The sequence below is a fragment of the Miniopterus natalensis genome, chromosome 10 (assembly GCF_054644295.1).
Source record: "Miniopterus natalensis isolate mMinNat1 chromosome 10, mMinNat1.hap1, whole genome shotgun sequence".
Lineage (NCBI taxonomy): Eukaryota > Metazoa > Chordata > Mammalia > Chiroptera > Miniopteridae > Miniopterus > Miniopterus natalensis.
The window spans coordinates 49914220-49932022 of NC_142090.1; the positions used below are offsets into that span (position 1 = coordinate 49914220).

General features: G+C 33.0%; 1 protein-coding gene across 1 annotated transcript in view; it reads right to left on the minus strand.

Annotated features, from left to right (window-relative positions):
- SEMA3C (semaphorin 3C) overlaps positions 1-17803 on the minus strand; it is a 164732-nt gene that overhangs the window by 62553 nt on the left and 84376 nt on the right. Inside the window, exons 5-7 of the mRNA XM_016199829.2 lie at positions 11345-11464; positions 5384-5474; positions 1357-1476 (exon numbers count right to left, since the gene is read on the minus strand). Coding sequence (XP_016055315.1) covers positions 1357-1476; positions 5384-5474; positions 11345-11464 — 331 coding nt within the window. The remainder of the gene's footprint in view (positions 1-1356; positions 1477-5383; positions 5475-11344; positions 11465-17803) is intronic.

A 17803-nucleotide genomic window follows, 5' to 3' on the forward strand; every position in this document is an offset into this window, starting at 1 on the left:
TCCACTGTTCATCCAAGTAGGCCACAGACACATGCTTTCTCCATTTTTGGTATAAAAAAAATCTGATGTTCCTAGGCAAAAAGTCTAAAAGAAGTCATTGTATTCGGTCAACATGCCAATTTGGAATATCAAGTGCCACAAAATACAGTTATAATATGATAGCTCAAACTATTTTTCTCTGTCTGCAATATATTCTGGAAGTTCAGTAAATGCAAAAAAAAAAAAAAAAAATCTTTGTGCACTGATGAGTTTTAAAAAATTGAAAAATGTTTCTACCAGTTATTTCCCTTGGAATCCGACAGTCATTTCATGGGGGAAAAAAGTTTGTTTTTCAAAGTGCAGTTTTCAATCTAGTGCATATAAACTCAAATTCATTGAAGCGGAATGAGGGGTGGGGAGTCCAAGATCTGAAAAACACATTTTTCTTAAAATACAGTGTATGAAATAAAGGGGAAACTTCTCAAGGAAAAAATGACGTCATTTGAAGACATAGAGGAATTCCTTACTTCAAGAACAAAACAACTTCTAGGATACTCTATTTCCAGATGTACTGGAGGAATAATTTCAAGAGGCAAATGGACAATCAGTGCTTTCTTATACTGGCCTGTCAGTGAAACAAGATGCTTTACTGTGGTGATTCATGCTTAACTGTGCACTGTTAAGTGAATTGCCAAATTGAGGGTGAGCTAGAAAATTTCCCCAGGGCGAGATGACAAAGGCCTAGTGATTTCTTCTTCCTCTAAACAACAGCAATTCATTGAAATTGTGCATTAAAGTCAAATGAGCACCTTTCATGATGTGAATTCCATGTGATCTCAAGAATTGGAAGCAGCTGAATACCGATAATCATAAAATTATCATAACTATGATTTTTATTAAGTATCAAATTATGAAAAAATATCCCATACCAGTTTTATAACTTAGAATCTAAGTATAAAAAAATTAGAAGTTTCTGAATGTACCCTATTCATTTTATCTGTCATAAATTTAGAAAATTTTAACTTTGGCATTATGAAAATATACAGTCTAAATGATAAATAGAATATTTAATGATAATACATTACACTTAAACAACTAGAGAAGATTCTTGTGTACAAGCATGATGTATATCACTGTCATTTTTATTTATTCATATATCCTATGATAATTAATTGTATGATGGGTAGTACAGACTTAGAATATGTTTCAATTATTTATTTACCCTAAAATTTTAAAATCATAAAGTACAGAATTATTGTTACTCATGACCTAGTACTGTAACTTTTTCACCATTTTTACCTGAATTTTATTACGGAATTAAACAAATTAGTTTAAAGCACGATTCAGAAAAAAAAAAAGTATGAAATGTTTTCTTACCACTTAGCCATTTGGAATTGTGTTGATCAGTTCTGACTGCATTCCTCTTAGTTAAACTTCGAAAAATAGCAGCATCTGTCCCCATGAAATCTATATACATTCCAGAGAAAAGTTCCTCATCTATAAAAAAGAAATTGTCAACACAATTGTAAATGTTTTTTAAGGCTATTTTAAAACAAGAACTTGTTTAATTAGATCAACACATATATTACAAAGTGTTTATAATTGTTAATTCGTTTACATTGTCCACCAAATAAAAAATTGGATACAGCTTAATCTGGTCTCATTATTGATTGTATAATTACCAAAACAACTTTATTCTATGAAGAAATAAAAATTCCTCTGCCTGCACTTAAACTAAATGCCTGTGTTTATATAGTGTGTAGCAGAAATGGCAGAACTAATATATGTATAACAGATAACAAAGTGGCTTAATTAATTATTACTTTGTTTTAATAAAAATACTAAATACAGAATCAGAAAACCGGCTTTCTATTTTTGGCAGTAATTAAGAAACTGGGGATTAGGACTAAGTCATTTAGTTGCCTGAATCTCAATCTTCTCATCTATAAAATATGGCAATTGAATTACGGATCTCAAAAGTTCTCACCACATATTAAAAATTCTATGATTTACTAAATGAATTGAAAGTAATAGTTTTTATTATTATTAAAGACATAGAGGCAACATTAAAAATTCTCAAGATACTGCTAATGATATAATAATTTAATCATGAAAGTATATAGATTGATTTTCAGTGCTAGAAGGTTTCTATAAGGTAAACAAAGTGCTACATTTTCATTTGCACAATATATTAACATTATGTTAACATTATAATATTACATTAATAAGCTATATGTGGCTTAACATATTAAGCTATAAAAATAGAATGAAGAGACAAGAAATATAAGATATTTAAAAATTAACTTATCATTATTGATGGTAAAAACTGATATTTTAATCTGTATACACATAACATTTAACATTTAGTTTATCCATATTAATTTTTATGCTAGTAAAGAGAGTAAGTATTGAATGGGTATGTGTGACCCTTGAGTATAAAACAGTAGCTAAGTATGTGTTTTTTTTTTAAATTAAACTTATCAGATCAGTCCCACTAAACCACAACACAGCTGTGTTCTTTGACTAATGTTCTAGAATTACTCCCTGGCTACTGTCAGATTGTGGTCATTTTGGCAGGACTGGAACATTTTGAAGCACTCTAAGCTCACTGTTTAGTAACAAGCAATACCAAATGGCCCAGGAGAGAATGAGGAATGGAATGTTTTTAATATGTGCTCACCAGGTCATGAACTGGACCCCTACAAGTTAGCAATTGGGTATGGCAGGTATTGTGCCTCCCAATTCTGCTTCCTCATAGGGGTCTAAAGCCCATGAAAATAGATGATAGAAAGAGAACAAAAATGTGCATGAAAGTATTTTGAGCAGTTTAGTTTCTTTAAAATTCTGTGGACACTTATGAAGCATCTACACAAATATTCTGTAGATACAATGGTTGTTAAATTGAAATAACTTAGTAATTTATTATTTCATACTTTAGCTAATCCAGTTACCCCCAAAGCAGTGAGATATAAAATGCTGTTATTTAACAGACTGACTAGCACAGCTATGAAATATCATATCTGTATTCAGGAAAGAAAGAAAAAGGATACTGGGGGATGGTGTATGGTGGAGAGGGCTGATTCTAATCCTATTACACACTACCTTATTAGTTATGTCTTAACCATTACAAAAGCCTGCATATTTGGCTGACTTCATTTTCTCTCTTAAATTCTCAATAATTAGGAATAATAAAGTGTCTGCTGTTTTTGTGTAAGAAATATTAAATTAATGTCATTTTGGGAAGAATTTTGAGAACAGGATATTTTATGAAGAATTTCTTTGTAGGACTTATGCAAAAATAAACTCGTGCTTTTATCTTTAATCCAAAAGTATTTTGCTTTCCATTTGTACTTCCACTGACCAGAAGAAACTCATGGAGTTTCTGAGAGGTTCTTTAAAAGATATCATATGACACCTTTGTTGTGCTACAACACTAAATAAAAATAGCAAAAGAACACTAAACATACACATTTGGTTGGATGCCACAGCTGCATTGTGAAATTTGGAGTTCAAATCCCCAGTGTTTCTTGGCACTTTAATAGAAGTATTTTAACCAATCTATGCTATTTAGTGGATTGCATTTGAACAAAAATGATAAAGCACTGTATGGCAAATTGATGGGAGAGAGACACACTAATTGGTTGCCTCCTGGGCATTCGCCCCTACTGGGGCCAGGGATAGAGCCTGCAACCTAGGTATGTGCACTTGGCCGGAATCGAACCTGGGACCCTTCAGTCTGAGGGCCAGCACTCTGATGACTGAGCCAAACTGGCTAGGATCTGTTTCAGTTTTTAAGTTAACTGTTTAATGACTTTCAGTGATAATATAAATTATAATTTTAATCAAAATATTCAAAAGTAGTACAGAAACATGGGCATAAGAAATGAAGTCTCAGACCCTTAAAAAATGAAGGCCAGTAACTAAATTCAATTTTGTAAAAAATCCAGTTCTCTGAAAGCAAATCTATTAAATGGCTTATCACAGTTTAACACTAAGATTTATAATGCCTTGTTCTAACCTTATTGATCTAAACAATACTTGATGAGATAAAAAACTACAGTATTAGTGTTAATACAATCTTTGAAGTTTATTTTTATATTTAACTTGAAATAAATGAGAATTCTATAAGTTGAAACTAGTATATATATAATAGAATTTCTATATAATTTCCTTTCTAATGAAATAAGACTAAGACACTTAAAGGTTTCTAATTTTTTTGTCCTAATGATATACTGTCATTTCCTCCTGGCCCAATTTGCATGACCATATGGAAATGATTCATTGGATAACTTCCAAGGTCACTATTAGTCAGTGCTAGATGTACCTGTCTTAATTTAATTTCCAGATATTAGAAAGAAAGATGGGCTGCCTATTTAAATGAATCAACGCAAAGCATTTTGACCACAGAAATTATTTTTCCACCTGTTCTCTTGTCAAATGATGTAATTTTACTATTGGCAATACATACAGAAAGCAAAAAGGGAAAACCATCTATTGTATGTAGAATTGACACTCGAATCCCAGATTTGTCCCCATAGTCAAGTCATGTAAAACCAGACATATTCTAGAAGTGTTTTAACCAGAACCAGAAGATAGTAGACATTGATTTGTTAATGTATATAGCAGTCAGCAAATGAACCTACTTCTTAAATGATATAGTTTATGGAAAGTAAAAAAATTAAAAAGTGACTTTATCACCACCTCTTTTTTTTAGTATAGCAAATTCTAGACAACCCATAGAGAATATATTTGGCTAAACCACATACTTTGTTAGTCTTTTATCCGAGTAACACCATTTAAAAATATATGTTTTTATTGATTTTAGAGAGAGAAGAGAGAGAGAGATAGAAACATCTATGAGAGGGAAACATCGATTGGCTGACTCCTGCGCGTCCCCTACTGAGGATCCAGCTGGCAACCCAGGTGTGTGCCTTGACTGAGAATTGAACCAGTCACCTCTTGGTGCATGGAAGGACACTCAACAACTAAGTCACACCAGCCAGGCAGTAACATCATTTTTAATCATTTGTAAAATGTTACTAAAATAGAAGGAAAAGTGAGTATATTTAATACTAGAAAAGTAACTACAGAAACCATTGAAAATTACCTTATAATATATAACATATATATACACATATACATATACATGCTTTTTTATAAATTGTTGACTTGTTCTAGGAAAGACTGTCATGTTAGATGAAAAAATACATGCATATCATGAATAATCTTGAAAATGAGAAACTGAAATTTATATTTCTCAACAAATACCTTTCGTCCTATTATTCTACTCATGTACTATCATCCATGCAATTATCAAAAATGGGCACTCCATGTCATGAATTGTTTTTCCTTAATTTCCTTTTGATTTTATATTAACCCTCCCCCCCTTTTATTTTTCACTTACTGATCATAACAGACACTGTGTTCACATTGGGGTTGAAAGAGCACCGTCCTTTTCCAGATTCACACTTTGAGTCAATCATGAAAACTTGATCCTGTATTGCAGATAAAATTGAAAAGGTAGTAATAATAAATAACTTTATATTTAGTTAACCCATTGTTCCTTAGTAAAACAAAGCATCATCATAAATAATAAGCCTTCTGCTTGCTTGCTTCTGCAATCACTATATTAAGATTTTCTTGGCCTATAGAAGAATCCATCTAGCAATTACAAACTAACCTTAACAGGTCAAATTCTCATCCTATTACACTCGCCCTAAAGCTGATCCAACAAGTTTTCCTCAAAGCAACATTAGTAAAAACCACTTGGAAATAAAGAATGATGTTAAACCTAAATAAGATAAGTTGAAAATTGACCAAAAGCAGAAAATGTCCAGAGAGGAACAATGTGTATATATTGTAATATTTCCAAGATAATCAAGACTTTTCAAATATAAAATTTTGTTACCACTCACTTAACTTTGTTATATAAAGCATTATACTGGATTAAACACAATAATTCAAAATTTAGATAGAAATGTTTTATTTACTCATTTATTTGTTTAACAAAAATACGTTGAGCATCTACTCTGTGCCAGGCACTGACAATACATTAGGGATTCAGTAAACAAAACAGACCAACATCTTTGCCCTCAAGTAATTTATAATATACTGATGGAGAATATAAATATGTAAATATAAAATATAAGGAGAATAAATGCATAAAATATAGAGTCCATTAGATGGTGCTCAGTGCTTAGGAGAAATGTTAAGCAAGGAATGGGACTAGGGAGCTCGGGGACCGTGGGCAAATGGTTCAATTTGAAATAAAATGATCAGTGTAACTTCATTGAGAAGGAACATTTTGTTGGTATATTTATCTTTTTCTTATGTAAGTTACTAAAAGCTACTGCTAAAAGTCTAAGAAAAACTATCACTTTTGTTGGTTGCATTAGATGACGGAAATCCTTAATTGTCAAGCTGAGGTTTTTCAAAATTATCCTGAAAGGAATGCAGCCTCGATATTTCTGAGTATGCCAATGAAAGGATCACAATGCTGCTCTAAGAAGACTGGGCTTTCCCTCGTGCTTTGACAAGACTGAGAAAAGCAGTTATAAAAATAGACAATGGATTCAAGAAAACAGCTTCCTTTTCCATTGCAATAGTCCAGGAATTAGATAACACTAAAACAACATACCAGGATCTCAGTGGTCCTAGTGAGAACAGTAAAGATACAAGAGAATTGTACAGTGCAAATCAATAGAGTTTCACATTCAATTACGAATTGGATGAAGTTCAGGAAGATGACGACAAACAAAGACGATTCTGAAGTTTTGATACCTTCAAGGAAATAAAACTAGCTCATGTTTGTTATATTGAGTCTGATATATTGGCAGAACATCCTGAAGCAAGAGGGGTGCATAGAGCTCGAAAAGAACCACACAGTCCTCTAGGCTGGAAAGGTTCTATAAGATGATCCTCTACAATGAATTAACTCAATAGCTGAGGAAAAGATAACTTGCTCAAGATCATGTCGCTAAACAGTGACCCAAGAAAAAGTAAGATTCAGTCTTCTGGCTCCTAGCTACATCTGGTTTTCAAAAAGTCATCATTTATGTAATAACTAAAGTACATACATAATGATAAACTTGAGGAAAACAAATAAAATTAGTAAGCCTGTTTGTGGTTCTTTAGTCAGAGACGTACATAGATTTGGCTAAAAAGGTGAGAGCTGGCATTGCAGGAGTTGATGAGATTGTATAGCTCCCACCAGCTCCTCCACTGCAAGTCATTCTTGTGCTCACACAGTTATCCTTTAGGTCTTTTCATCACCAGGGAGGGAAATGGTCCACCTGAATATCACTAATTCAAAAACCCTGCAACAAGTTTTCAAACTCATATCCTAAGAACTCTGTCTTTTCCAGTTCAGCCTTTTTCCTTCTTTTCTTTCTTTATAACCAGTATACATTACATACTTTATCATTTCAATAATTTATTAAGTTCCTTGAACCTGTGACTTTTTTCATTGCATCCACAGCCTGGAAGGATATGTCTATCTACATTCTCATAATTGCCTCCAAACTTCTTACAAAAGGTGATATAACAGAGTAGATTCAACATAGTATAGATTTGTGATCACAAACCCAAATGGACCCTCTAAGATGCTCAGCAGCCTTTCAGGGACCTACAACCATGATTGCTCGACCCAGCAAAGTTATTTAGAATCGAAGGACAGATACAGAGCTTCCCAGACAAGGAAAAGCTAAGAGAGTTAATCACTGTCAAACTACTACTAAATGTAATGTTATAGGGTCTTTTTTAAGAAGAAGAAGGGGGAAAAAAGATAAAAAGTTCAAACAATAAAATGGCAATCAATACATATCTATCAACAATTGAATATAAAAAACAAAATAAACGAACAGGCAGAACAGAAGGTGACTCATAGATACAGAAAACATTTGACAGTTGCCAAATAGGAGGGGACGTGGAAGGGGTGGGTGAAAAAGGTGAGAGGATTAAGAGTACAAATTGGTTGTCACAGAATAGTCATGGGGATGTACAGTACAGCATGGGGAATATAGCCAATAATATCCTAATACGAGATTCATCAGGATGATCACTTAGCAAGTTATGTAATGTCCAGTCACTGGGATGTACACCTGAAACTAATATAATAATGTATGTCAACTATAATTGCAAAAAAAATAATTTAAAAAAGCCTGGCCAGGCGTGGCTCAGCGGTTGAGCATCGACCTAGGATCCAGGCAATCGGGGTTCAATTCCCGGTCAGGGCACATGCCCTGGTTGCGGGCTTGATCCCCATTTGGGGGCCTGCAGGAGGCAGCCAATCAATGACTCTCTCATCATTGATGTTTCTATCTCTCTCCCTCTCCTTTCCTCTCTCTGAAATCAATAAAGATAAGTAAAAATTTTAAAAATTTAAAAAAAAGATTGCTCCAGTTGCTTCTCCTTTGACACAGGAGAAAGACCAATATCTTAAAGATAGCTAAAAAGTTCTGACATGATTTTGTTTTTGCCACTATTCTCATTAAATAAATAGGTATTTGTTGATTGAATCAATAAGAGAAAATAACAGGACCACAAAGAGTCCATAATGAAAAATTAGGAAAGAAGTCATAGAAAAAATGTCCGAATGTCATAGATGTAAATAAAGACATTGAAAAATGGAAGTCACGACCAGCATGTTATAGATTGGCCTAGGAGAAAGAAGGCTGTTTCAGGTGCTCGGTCTGATCATTGAGCTGAAAGTACAGCCTACGAGTCTGAGAGGTTTTGCGACTAAGTAAAGAAAAAGAAAGGAGAAAAGTTTTTAAAAAGTAGCAGATCTGAGATAACAATTTTAAGCAAAGAAAACATAATTCTATTTTTCAATAGAAAAATGTAAATGCAGTGAAAAAGGAATGAAGATATAAAAGAGAGTGATAAAGGTTATTAATCAAAGAACTTTATAGATAAGAAAAAAGTGCACAACTTTTTTTCAGATAAGAGGAACAGTACAAAGAGACGCGCAAACAGGAACATTTGGTGTCTAATTTACTTCAAAAGCACAGGAAGTAATCTGGATGCCTGTGATATTCTTGGTCAGTCAAAGGTAAGGATATTTGCTTGATGAGTGGCAGGGGTTCATGGGCTTAAATGGTATTCAATTGTTGGAACTCTGTTATGGACACATCTAGAAAATCAACCAAAGATAAAGTGTGGGGATTTTCTAATAATCGTTTGGGATTAATGTTTTATTCATGATTTGAAATCATTATTTACATGCATTGCTTTACCTTGTTCTAGGAATAAGAGACAGAGAATAAAGATCATGGATAGAAGAATGATATGGTTAGGAATTAATGTAGCCAGGATCTCTGGAAGGACACCGCCGAAATGCTCTAGGAAAGCTCTGATTCAGTCTCACTAAATAATGGAAAAGCCACAGGGTATAATGAAAGTGTGTGTTGTTCCAAATGTGAAGAAGGCCCATTAGATATACTCTGAGAGCCGATGAATTGCTATTTGACAGGCAGACAAAAGGTGGTGGGTAGTGTCACAGAAATAAAGCTGAATATTTAATGATTATTCCATGCTAACCAGGTTCACTTTCAAACTGGGTTCAAATACATGAAAAATGACGTATCTTAGTACCAACATGAGGTGTTAGCAGTAGGTACTGCCTCTGGTCATTACAAAATACAATGTTAGTGATGAAAAAGAAGGATAATTCTTTCAAACTACAACTGTTTGCATCATGTGGTAATTCTACACTAAGGGACCTTAAATCCATTAGATGTTTGATAAACTGCATTCTATAGATATGTAAGTAAATACTATATTATGATAAAACTCTTTGACTTGACTACCAAGAAAAGCATTAAAAAGGTTAAAATTTATATATAACCCTTTTCATACTTAAATTCACTCTTAAAATGTGCACATCTTATTTAAAGAGATTAATTAATGAATATGCTTCCCCTTTGAAATATATCTTTTAAAGTGAGACTAAAGTGGTTCATATTTAGCAAAGTAATTAAAATATATTTCACGCTGGTTTTTTAAAGGAGATTATTATTTTTTGACTGACTTTCCAATTAAGGCTTGGAGTGCATAGTGGCTATTTGTACATGGGAAAATGATTTCATTTGAAATCTGTGATCTGAAAGCTGCTACACTGTTGTTGGCCTGTGCGGTGACTGTGCAGCCTTCAGCAGACAGATTGCAGACATCTGGGCAGTAGTTTATTTAATCGATTGATCACAGGCATGTGGTCCTAATGACAAGCTCAATGCGGCCAACTGTACTTTTCCAAGAAGCATGGCTTTACATTTCTTTAAGAATTTTAATATTTCATAGTATTTTGAACCATTTGGTAATGCCTCAATATGGGGTAAATTATAATTACTCTGTTACTTTTAAGTGACTTTTTATTCACCAAAAGATATATCTGTATAAATTACATGTATGAAAAAATTAATAATAAAAGAATATAGAGAGATTGTTCAATTATATTCATACTAAAGTAGATTAATCTTTGTTAAAGTAAAATAAACTATCAGTAGCAGTATTTAATTTTTTTTACAATTCTAATCTGTAAAATTAAATTAAGACATTATTTAAGAACTGGACTTTCCAGATTTAAGATGCATAATGGAACCAAAGCAAGATATTTTGAAAGAATTCAGCTTTTAAAATATTTATATTAAGTAAAACAACACTTGACTAAAAGAATGAGGAAAGACTCTTTTGGTCTAATGAACTGTTTCCTCAGTCAACAATTGTAACCTGGGATAAACACAGTCTTCACTATCACAGGTGAAGCTGAACCAGCAATATATTTGACCATACATTAGCTGTATATTTAGTCTTAGAAGATACTTTTGTTCACAGGTCCCCAAATCATTTTTACCAATGTAATAATAAGGGTGGAATACTCTGGTGTTAGACCAATGTTAGTCTAAAATGAAAGTATGATTTATTAATTATATAAAGTTCTCTGCAGAAGGCACTTGGCATCCTGCTTTATACATTCCTTACAGGTGTGTATCTCATAAAAGTTCACTAAATTTGAAACATATATAAGAAATTACTTAAAACAGATTTGAGAAAGTGAATGTATAGTACAATGTTTCTATAATTTGCAGTAAATATTATCATTATAATTACCTTACATTCTAAGTAATTATGAAACCATACCATTTTTCCTTTATCTTTTGCAGCATTTCCATTCAGAATTATATATATTTAAAGACAAAAGGCCGTATTTTAAGTAACCTGACAGAAAGAAGCAAAATGTAATATATTTTGTGTTTACAGGGCTTTTTTATGACTATTGATATTTCCAAGTTCTTACTCTAAAATACAGTTTTAAGTAATCTTTGACACTAAGCAAAGCTAAGAATGAAAAAAATGTTACGCTTACCTCTGATCTCCTCCCTCTGTTCACATAAGTACAGACTGGACTGAAAGCACCACTCCCACAGACATACAAATGAGTGCGGTTGAAAGCCTGAATTACGCGGACGAAGTTCCCACAGCCATGCTAAAAGAATGGGTAAATAGGCGGTTAGTAATCCAAAGATTTCAACTTAGATATCTAAGATAGTCCAACTTAAATAATGAGTAAAATGATGTCTCTCTCATATTTCATTTCTACCTGCTGTGTAAGTTTTTATATTCCCAAACTTTATGAACTTAATTTTTACCTGAGATTAAGTCCACCAAATTGTTCCCTCGTATTTTCTTTAAAACATTATGCGCACACATGCACACACATACACATTTTATATAAACATGCACTAAGTGAAATTGTGTTTATACAAAATTGTGTTATACTATATTATCATTAGTACACAATGGCAAACGCTATTGGCCTTTACAATTGGCGACTAAAACAAACCTTGAAGAAAATGCCAGCTGGTTGCTTTATATGAAAAATGATGCAATTACTACCTCTCTGCCTGAAATCCCCTAAAATACTTTCTTCTCCTTCAAAATCTCCTTTCTCACCTGCTCCTACTCCAACCATTAGAAATTGTCATTTATTCACTCAGTGAAATAAAAATATCATAGTAATTATAAGTTAACTATGACCTTGCAGAAGTACATAAACTTGGCCATCACCAAATGCAGATCTGTGAGTGGAATGATCATTGCATGCTCTACATTTACTAGGCTCACTATCCTTTGCTGACCACAAATTAATTGAGCCTGAGATTGAATGTTGTTCCCTTCACAGTTATATTTCTCTCAAAGAACATTATTAAAAATAACAATCAAAGAACTTACATGTTTATATGCATAACGCTTGGGCACAGACAATAGTATGGGGAAGGCCTGGAAAGGGGGGGTGACGCGGGGTGGAGGGGGTGAATGGAATAAAAAGGGAAAATCTGTAATACTGTCAACAATAAAGATAAATTTAAAAATATATAGCCCGGCTGGGCGTGGCTCAGCGGTTGAGCATCGACCTAGGATCCAGGTGATCGGGGTTTGATTCCCGGTCAGGGCACATGCCCGGTTGCGGGCTCAATCCCCAGTCAGGGGCGTGCAGGAGGCAGCCGATCAATGACTCTCTCAATATTGATGTTTCTATCTCTCTCTCCCTCTCCTTTCCTCTTTCTGAAATCAATAAAAATATATTTAAATATATATATGTATATATATATATATATATAAACCACTATATATCTATATATATAGATAAACCACTGTTATCTTTTGGTATATATATGTATATATATGTATATGTATATATATATGTGTATATATATACCATAAGATAACAGTGGTTTTCCCAGGGATGGTCAGAGACTATAGACAGTTTTTTTCCCTTTTCTAGATATCATGTGTTTTACAAATTTTTTTATAATGCACATTGTTACTATTAGTAAAATAAAAATACAAACTTTACTGAAATAGAAGTTCCATTTAAATTCAATTATTATTTTATGTTTTTCCCATTTATATTCATTATTACTTCACAGTAAATATATGCTTATTTTCATATGTACTAATTTTATACACATGTTCCTATTATAGGGCTTTTATTATCAAATAATCAATCATTAACTTTGCTGTCAACAAAATTAAACCTTACAGGCCAGACTATACACTTTATTTTTATTTTAAGACATTAAGGATTTTTGTTAAATATATAATGTCACTGTATCTTGACACCTGTTTATAGAGGTTCCTGGAAATTGACTACATAACTGCAGATGATAATGTGTTTCTCTGGAGAAAAAGCATAGATGAAATATGGTGTGTATATAATATGTCTATGTTAAGGGTATCTGTGAGCAATGAGACTTGTGTTTATTTTTTTTGCATTCAAGTTTAGTCATTCTGGGATTCTGTGTATACTATTTTTCCATAAGACATGAATTCAACCCAACCCTATTAATAATAGGTTATGTCTGTCTCCTGATGAGTTTTGTAGACCATTTACTATCATGAATTACTGGTATTAGTAAAAAAAGAAAAATAACTCACTAGTATCTCTTTTATATTCCAAATAAAATTTATATATATTTTGTGTATTTCATATCTATATATTATATAGATATGTTTATTATGGCTAATATTTGTTGATAATTTATTATATGCTAGACATTGGAATAATCCTTTTATGTATTTAACCTCTTTTAATTCCCAAGAGGTTTGAGTTTTTAACCTTTATATCTCACATTTATTTAGCAATATTATATGCTACTTAGGCACGTAACATTCACTCAATTTTTTTTACAATTCAACTGCTTTTAGAAAAATAAAGCGTAGAGCTTTTTAGTTAACCTGCCTGAGGCCATATAGCTAGAAAAGGGCAAAGCAGGTTTTCAAATACAAGTTCACTTATATTATAAGTGAATTATGATATTATAATATTAATATTATAAGATGTGTCTAACACATCTTATAGTTTTAACCGCTTTAAAATTTGTCCTTGGGTTGGGAATCTATAGTTACAAAAGGGGAGTTTTTATAACTGTTATTAATGTTTAAAGAGCTCTTCCTTTGCTGTCAATTATTTTTAATCTTCACAACAATGTTCCAGTTAAAGTATTAGTCCCATTTTAGTGATGAGGAAATTGAATTTCAAAGAGGTTAAATGAAGTGTTCTAGGTTTAATGAGTAACTGCGCTGGTTTTTTAAGCATGGCCATGCTCTACCATCCAGCTTTTCTACAGGAAGGGCTTGATTAACCATGAGACAGATTTCCACGCTATCTGATGATGCTCAGTGAACCCCTCCAAGCTTCCCCACAGAGAAAAACACAAAGAGAAAAACAAATCAGTTGTGTTAATTATTGAAAACCATGTTCTAGGTCCTTTTCATTTCCATTATTCTGCCTTAGTTTCTGTCCACAATACTGACCTAGACCATTGCAATTCTATCAATTTCATTCAGCAAATATTTATGAACTCAGTGCAAGCACTGTACATGGTGCTGGCAACACTGGGATGAGTAGATTCAATTCCTGCTTTCAGAGCAAGGAGGGCATCATACATCAGGCTAAGGTAGATGCCGTAATAAGGTTATATTTTCCAAAACGTCCTATAGGAGGAAAGAAGAGAATGAGGAATGCTGAACTAGATGTAAAGGTTTGAAAGGGGTGTCTTTGGAGCTGGAACTTTCAGAATGAGCTAGAGATTTCAATACGCAAAAGCATAAGGAAAGATTATTCCAACAGAAAGCAGAGCATGAATTAAAAAAGAGGCATTGCAGTGCAGGATTTCCTTGGGGAATAGTGCCTAGAGGGGGTAGAGGATTATTGTCTCATGAAATAAGAGAGGCAATTAGAGTTGCTCTCCCATTATGCCATAGTCTTCAGATGGGCAAAGAGAGTGGATTCAAGTATACAAGTCTCAGAGCCCTTCAAAATCTGGCTTTATCTTTAACTAGTGGTTTGAACCTGAGGCATTTATTTAATTTCTCTGTGCTTCAATCTTTTTATTTGTGAATGGTGATGATAATACTTGTTGTGAGCAATATAGGGTGTGGCAAAAATAGATTTACAGTTGTTCATATGGAAGATAATATAATAATTAATAAATGATAATACAAGAATAAATTATTTTGAGGACTCACAACTGTAAACCTACTTTTGCCCCACCCTGTTTAATAATAAAGCACTTGGAATAGTGTCTGGCACATAATAAATACACACTGGGTTATATATCAGATTCTTTCATATGGATTTTCAGTTCCAATTGTCAATACAAACCTGTGAAGAGAACAGGGCATTTATCCTGCACAGAGCTTAGTGTAGGCCTGACCACAGCGGACATCCATGAAAGGTTTGGGGAACAAGACTTCAGTGGAATTCAGTACCATGTATGCTTTCTTTTAATTGCTTAACTCTTTTTTGAAGTATTTCTTGGCACAATGCTAAGTGAAAAATCAGGCTGCTAACATTATGCAGAATATGTCATTTTATTCATATATATATATGCCATGTAATAAAATGCTGGAATAATATACTCCAAATTTTTAAGTTACTGTATTTGGATAGTGTATTTATTTTATTTACTTAACAGAAATAGAGCATTTACTGTGTTCTAAGCTCTCTGCAAATATTAACTTATTAATCCTTTTAACAACCCAATAAGGTAGGTACTATAAGTATGTCCATTATACAGATAAGAAGGCTAAGGTACAGAGGTTAAGTTGCCAGGGTCAAAGAGCTAATAAGAGACTGCTTTCTACATGATTTTCTAGGCTTTCAAAGATTTCTATATTGAACATGTATTAGTTATATAATTTAAAAATAGATTTTTCAAAACTATATTCTAAAGCACAGGTGAATAGGCCTTTAAAAATATTGACTCTTCATGGCCCATACTATGCAATAGGAAAAAACAAACAAAAAAAAAAACCCTCCTTTTTTTTCACCTACACTTCTTTGTTCTGTGGAATAAATCACAGTATTTTGATAAGTGTATTACTAAAGAAAATACATTTTCCAGCACTTTAGGATCCTCTGGTCACAGAAATAGGGAAACAGATACTCTACAATTAATAAATCAAGCTCGACATTGTGTGCATGTAACGCATATATGTCTAAATATATGTAATCCTGCTTAATTTTCAAGGAACTCTTACAGTATTTACTTAACAAATCATTATGCCCTATCTTACTGGATATGTTTGACAGCATGTGCTATTGTTTAGCTCAATTTATTTAGAGTATGAGTCAAATATTAACATTTAGAAATAAATGGAGCATGTAAGAATGTGAATGCGCAGAGGCAGAAAGGGATATGGGAGATAGGTTAATCTCTCTTTAGCTGAGGCAGAAAAATGTGGCTGTTTTCCCACCATGATCATTTATTTTCTTTACAAACATCAAGTTATTATAGCAATATAGTATATTATTACCTGGGATCAAGTTTTAAATTATATTGAATTATATTCTAATATTATTTTTTAATAACTTTACAATTTCATATAAGTAAAACATCTCAAAGAATAAGGGATGCTTAATTCTGGGTTTTATTTTTCCTTTCTATTGTTACAGCAGTATGAATTCAAATTATGATTGGTTTGCTTTGCTTAGTGGATGATTAATATAATACTTAAAAACAAAGTTTTTAATTTAATCAAAACGTACTTCTGTGTACTTATGTGCAAAATAATTTACAACAAGCATTATTAATCTAAGAGCATTAATAAACTCATCATTCACTGTGTGGATTCACCAACTTCTAACAATCACTTGGAACAGATTTCCATGCTCGACTGCTTCCATCTCTATTTTTTCAGATCTTGTTTAAATTTTATGAGGTAGCTAGTTATAGATCTGGGCCTTGGGGATAATGACAGTTGCTAAAAGGTATTTCTAATCATAAGGGGAGAGTTAAAGTTAAAAATGCAGTGAAAAATGTGCTGGTATGTTTCAGGTGTGCACATGGGAGTGGAGGGGTAGCTAGCCCAGGCCCAGATGGGGAGAGATGAAACATCTGCACTGTTTCTTTAAAGGATGAGTAGATGATTCTCAGGCTGGAAGATAACTAAACAAGAAGAGAATTACATGTAGCACGTACCAAGACTGAAAGAGGGATAAGGTATCAGTATCATTGAAATAAAATAGGGGGACACTTTAACCTAAGACAGTATAATTGCCACCATGTCTACCAAGCCTTTCCTAAATATCCCAGCTGCAATATAATTTTTCTGCGTCTTTTGTGTGTATCCTTAGTATTCACCATATTCTTCCTAGTGAGGTAGCATGTTTTGCTGGCTAAGGCTGCAGATCTAGAGCCATGTGTGCCTGAGTCACACAGTGGCCTCCCACTTGCTAGTTGTGCAGCTATGGGTAAGTTTCTCACTCTTTTAGTGATTCCGTTTCTTTATCTTGAAAATGTGGATGATGACAATAATGTCCATCTTGTGAGAAATTTGACTGGCCCATTCCATGAAATGTGGGCTATTATTATTTGATAATTACTGCATAGATGCCTCATCATCTCTAGTATGCTGTAAAGATTATTAAAAGTAGGAACTCCATCTTTATTGACCTCTGGTTTCTTCAAAATAATTGATTCTTGCCAATTAAAATATCCAATTCCCACATTTAAAAATAAAATATGAAGCAATTAGATGATATCCATTCCAACAGTTAAGAAGTTATTTAATATTTGGTTTCAGTGAAAAGCATTATAAAAATATGTTGCTCTGTAGACCTTCTAAAGGCCTATTTACCATCATTTTTCTACCCCTGGCCTTTTTCCTGTGGCCTGATCAATGGACACTTCTCTGTAGGTATCTCACATGTATGAGATGAGATGAGTCTGTCTAACATTCTCTTCTCTTGCACAGAGAGAACTTATTTGAAAGAGCTAGTTTGATTTTTATTACCCAGGACCCAACAATTCTGGCTATA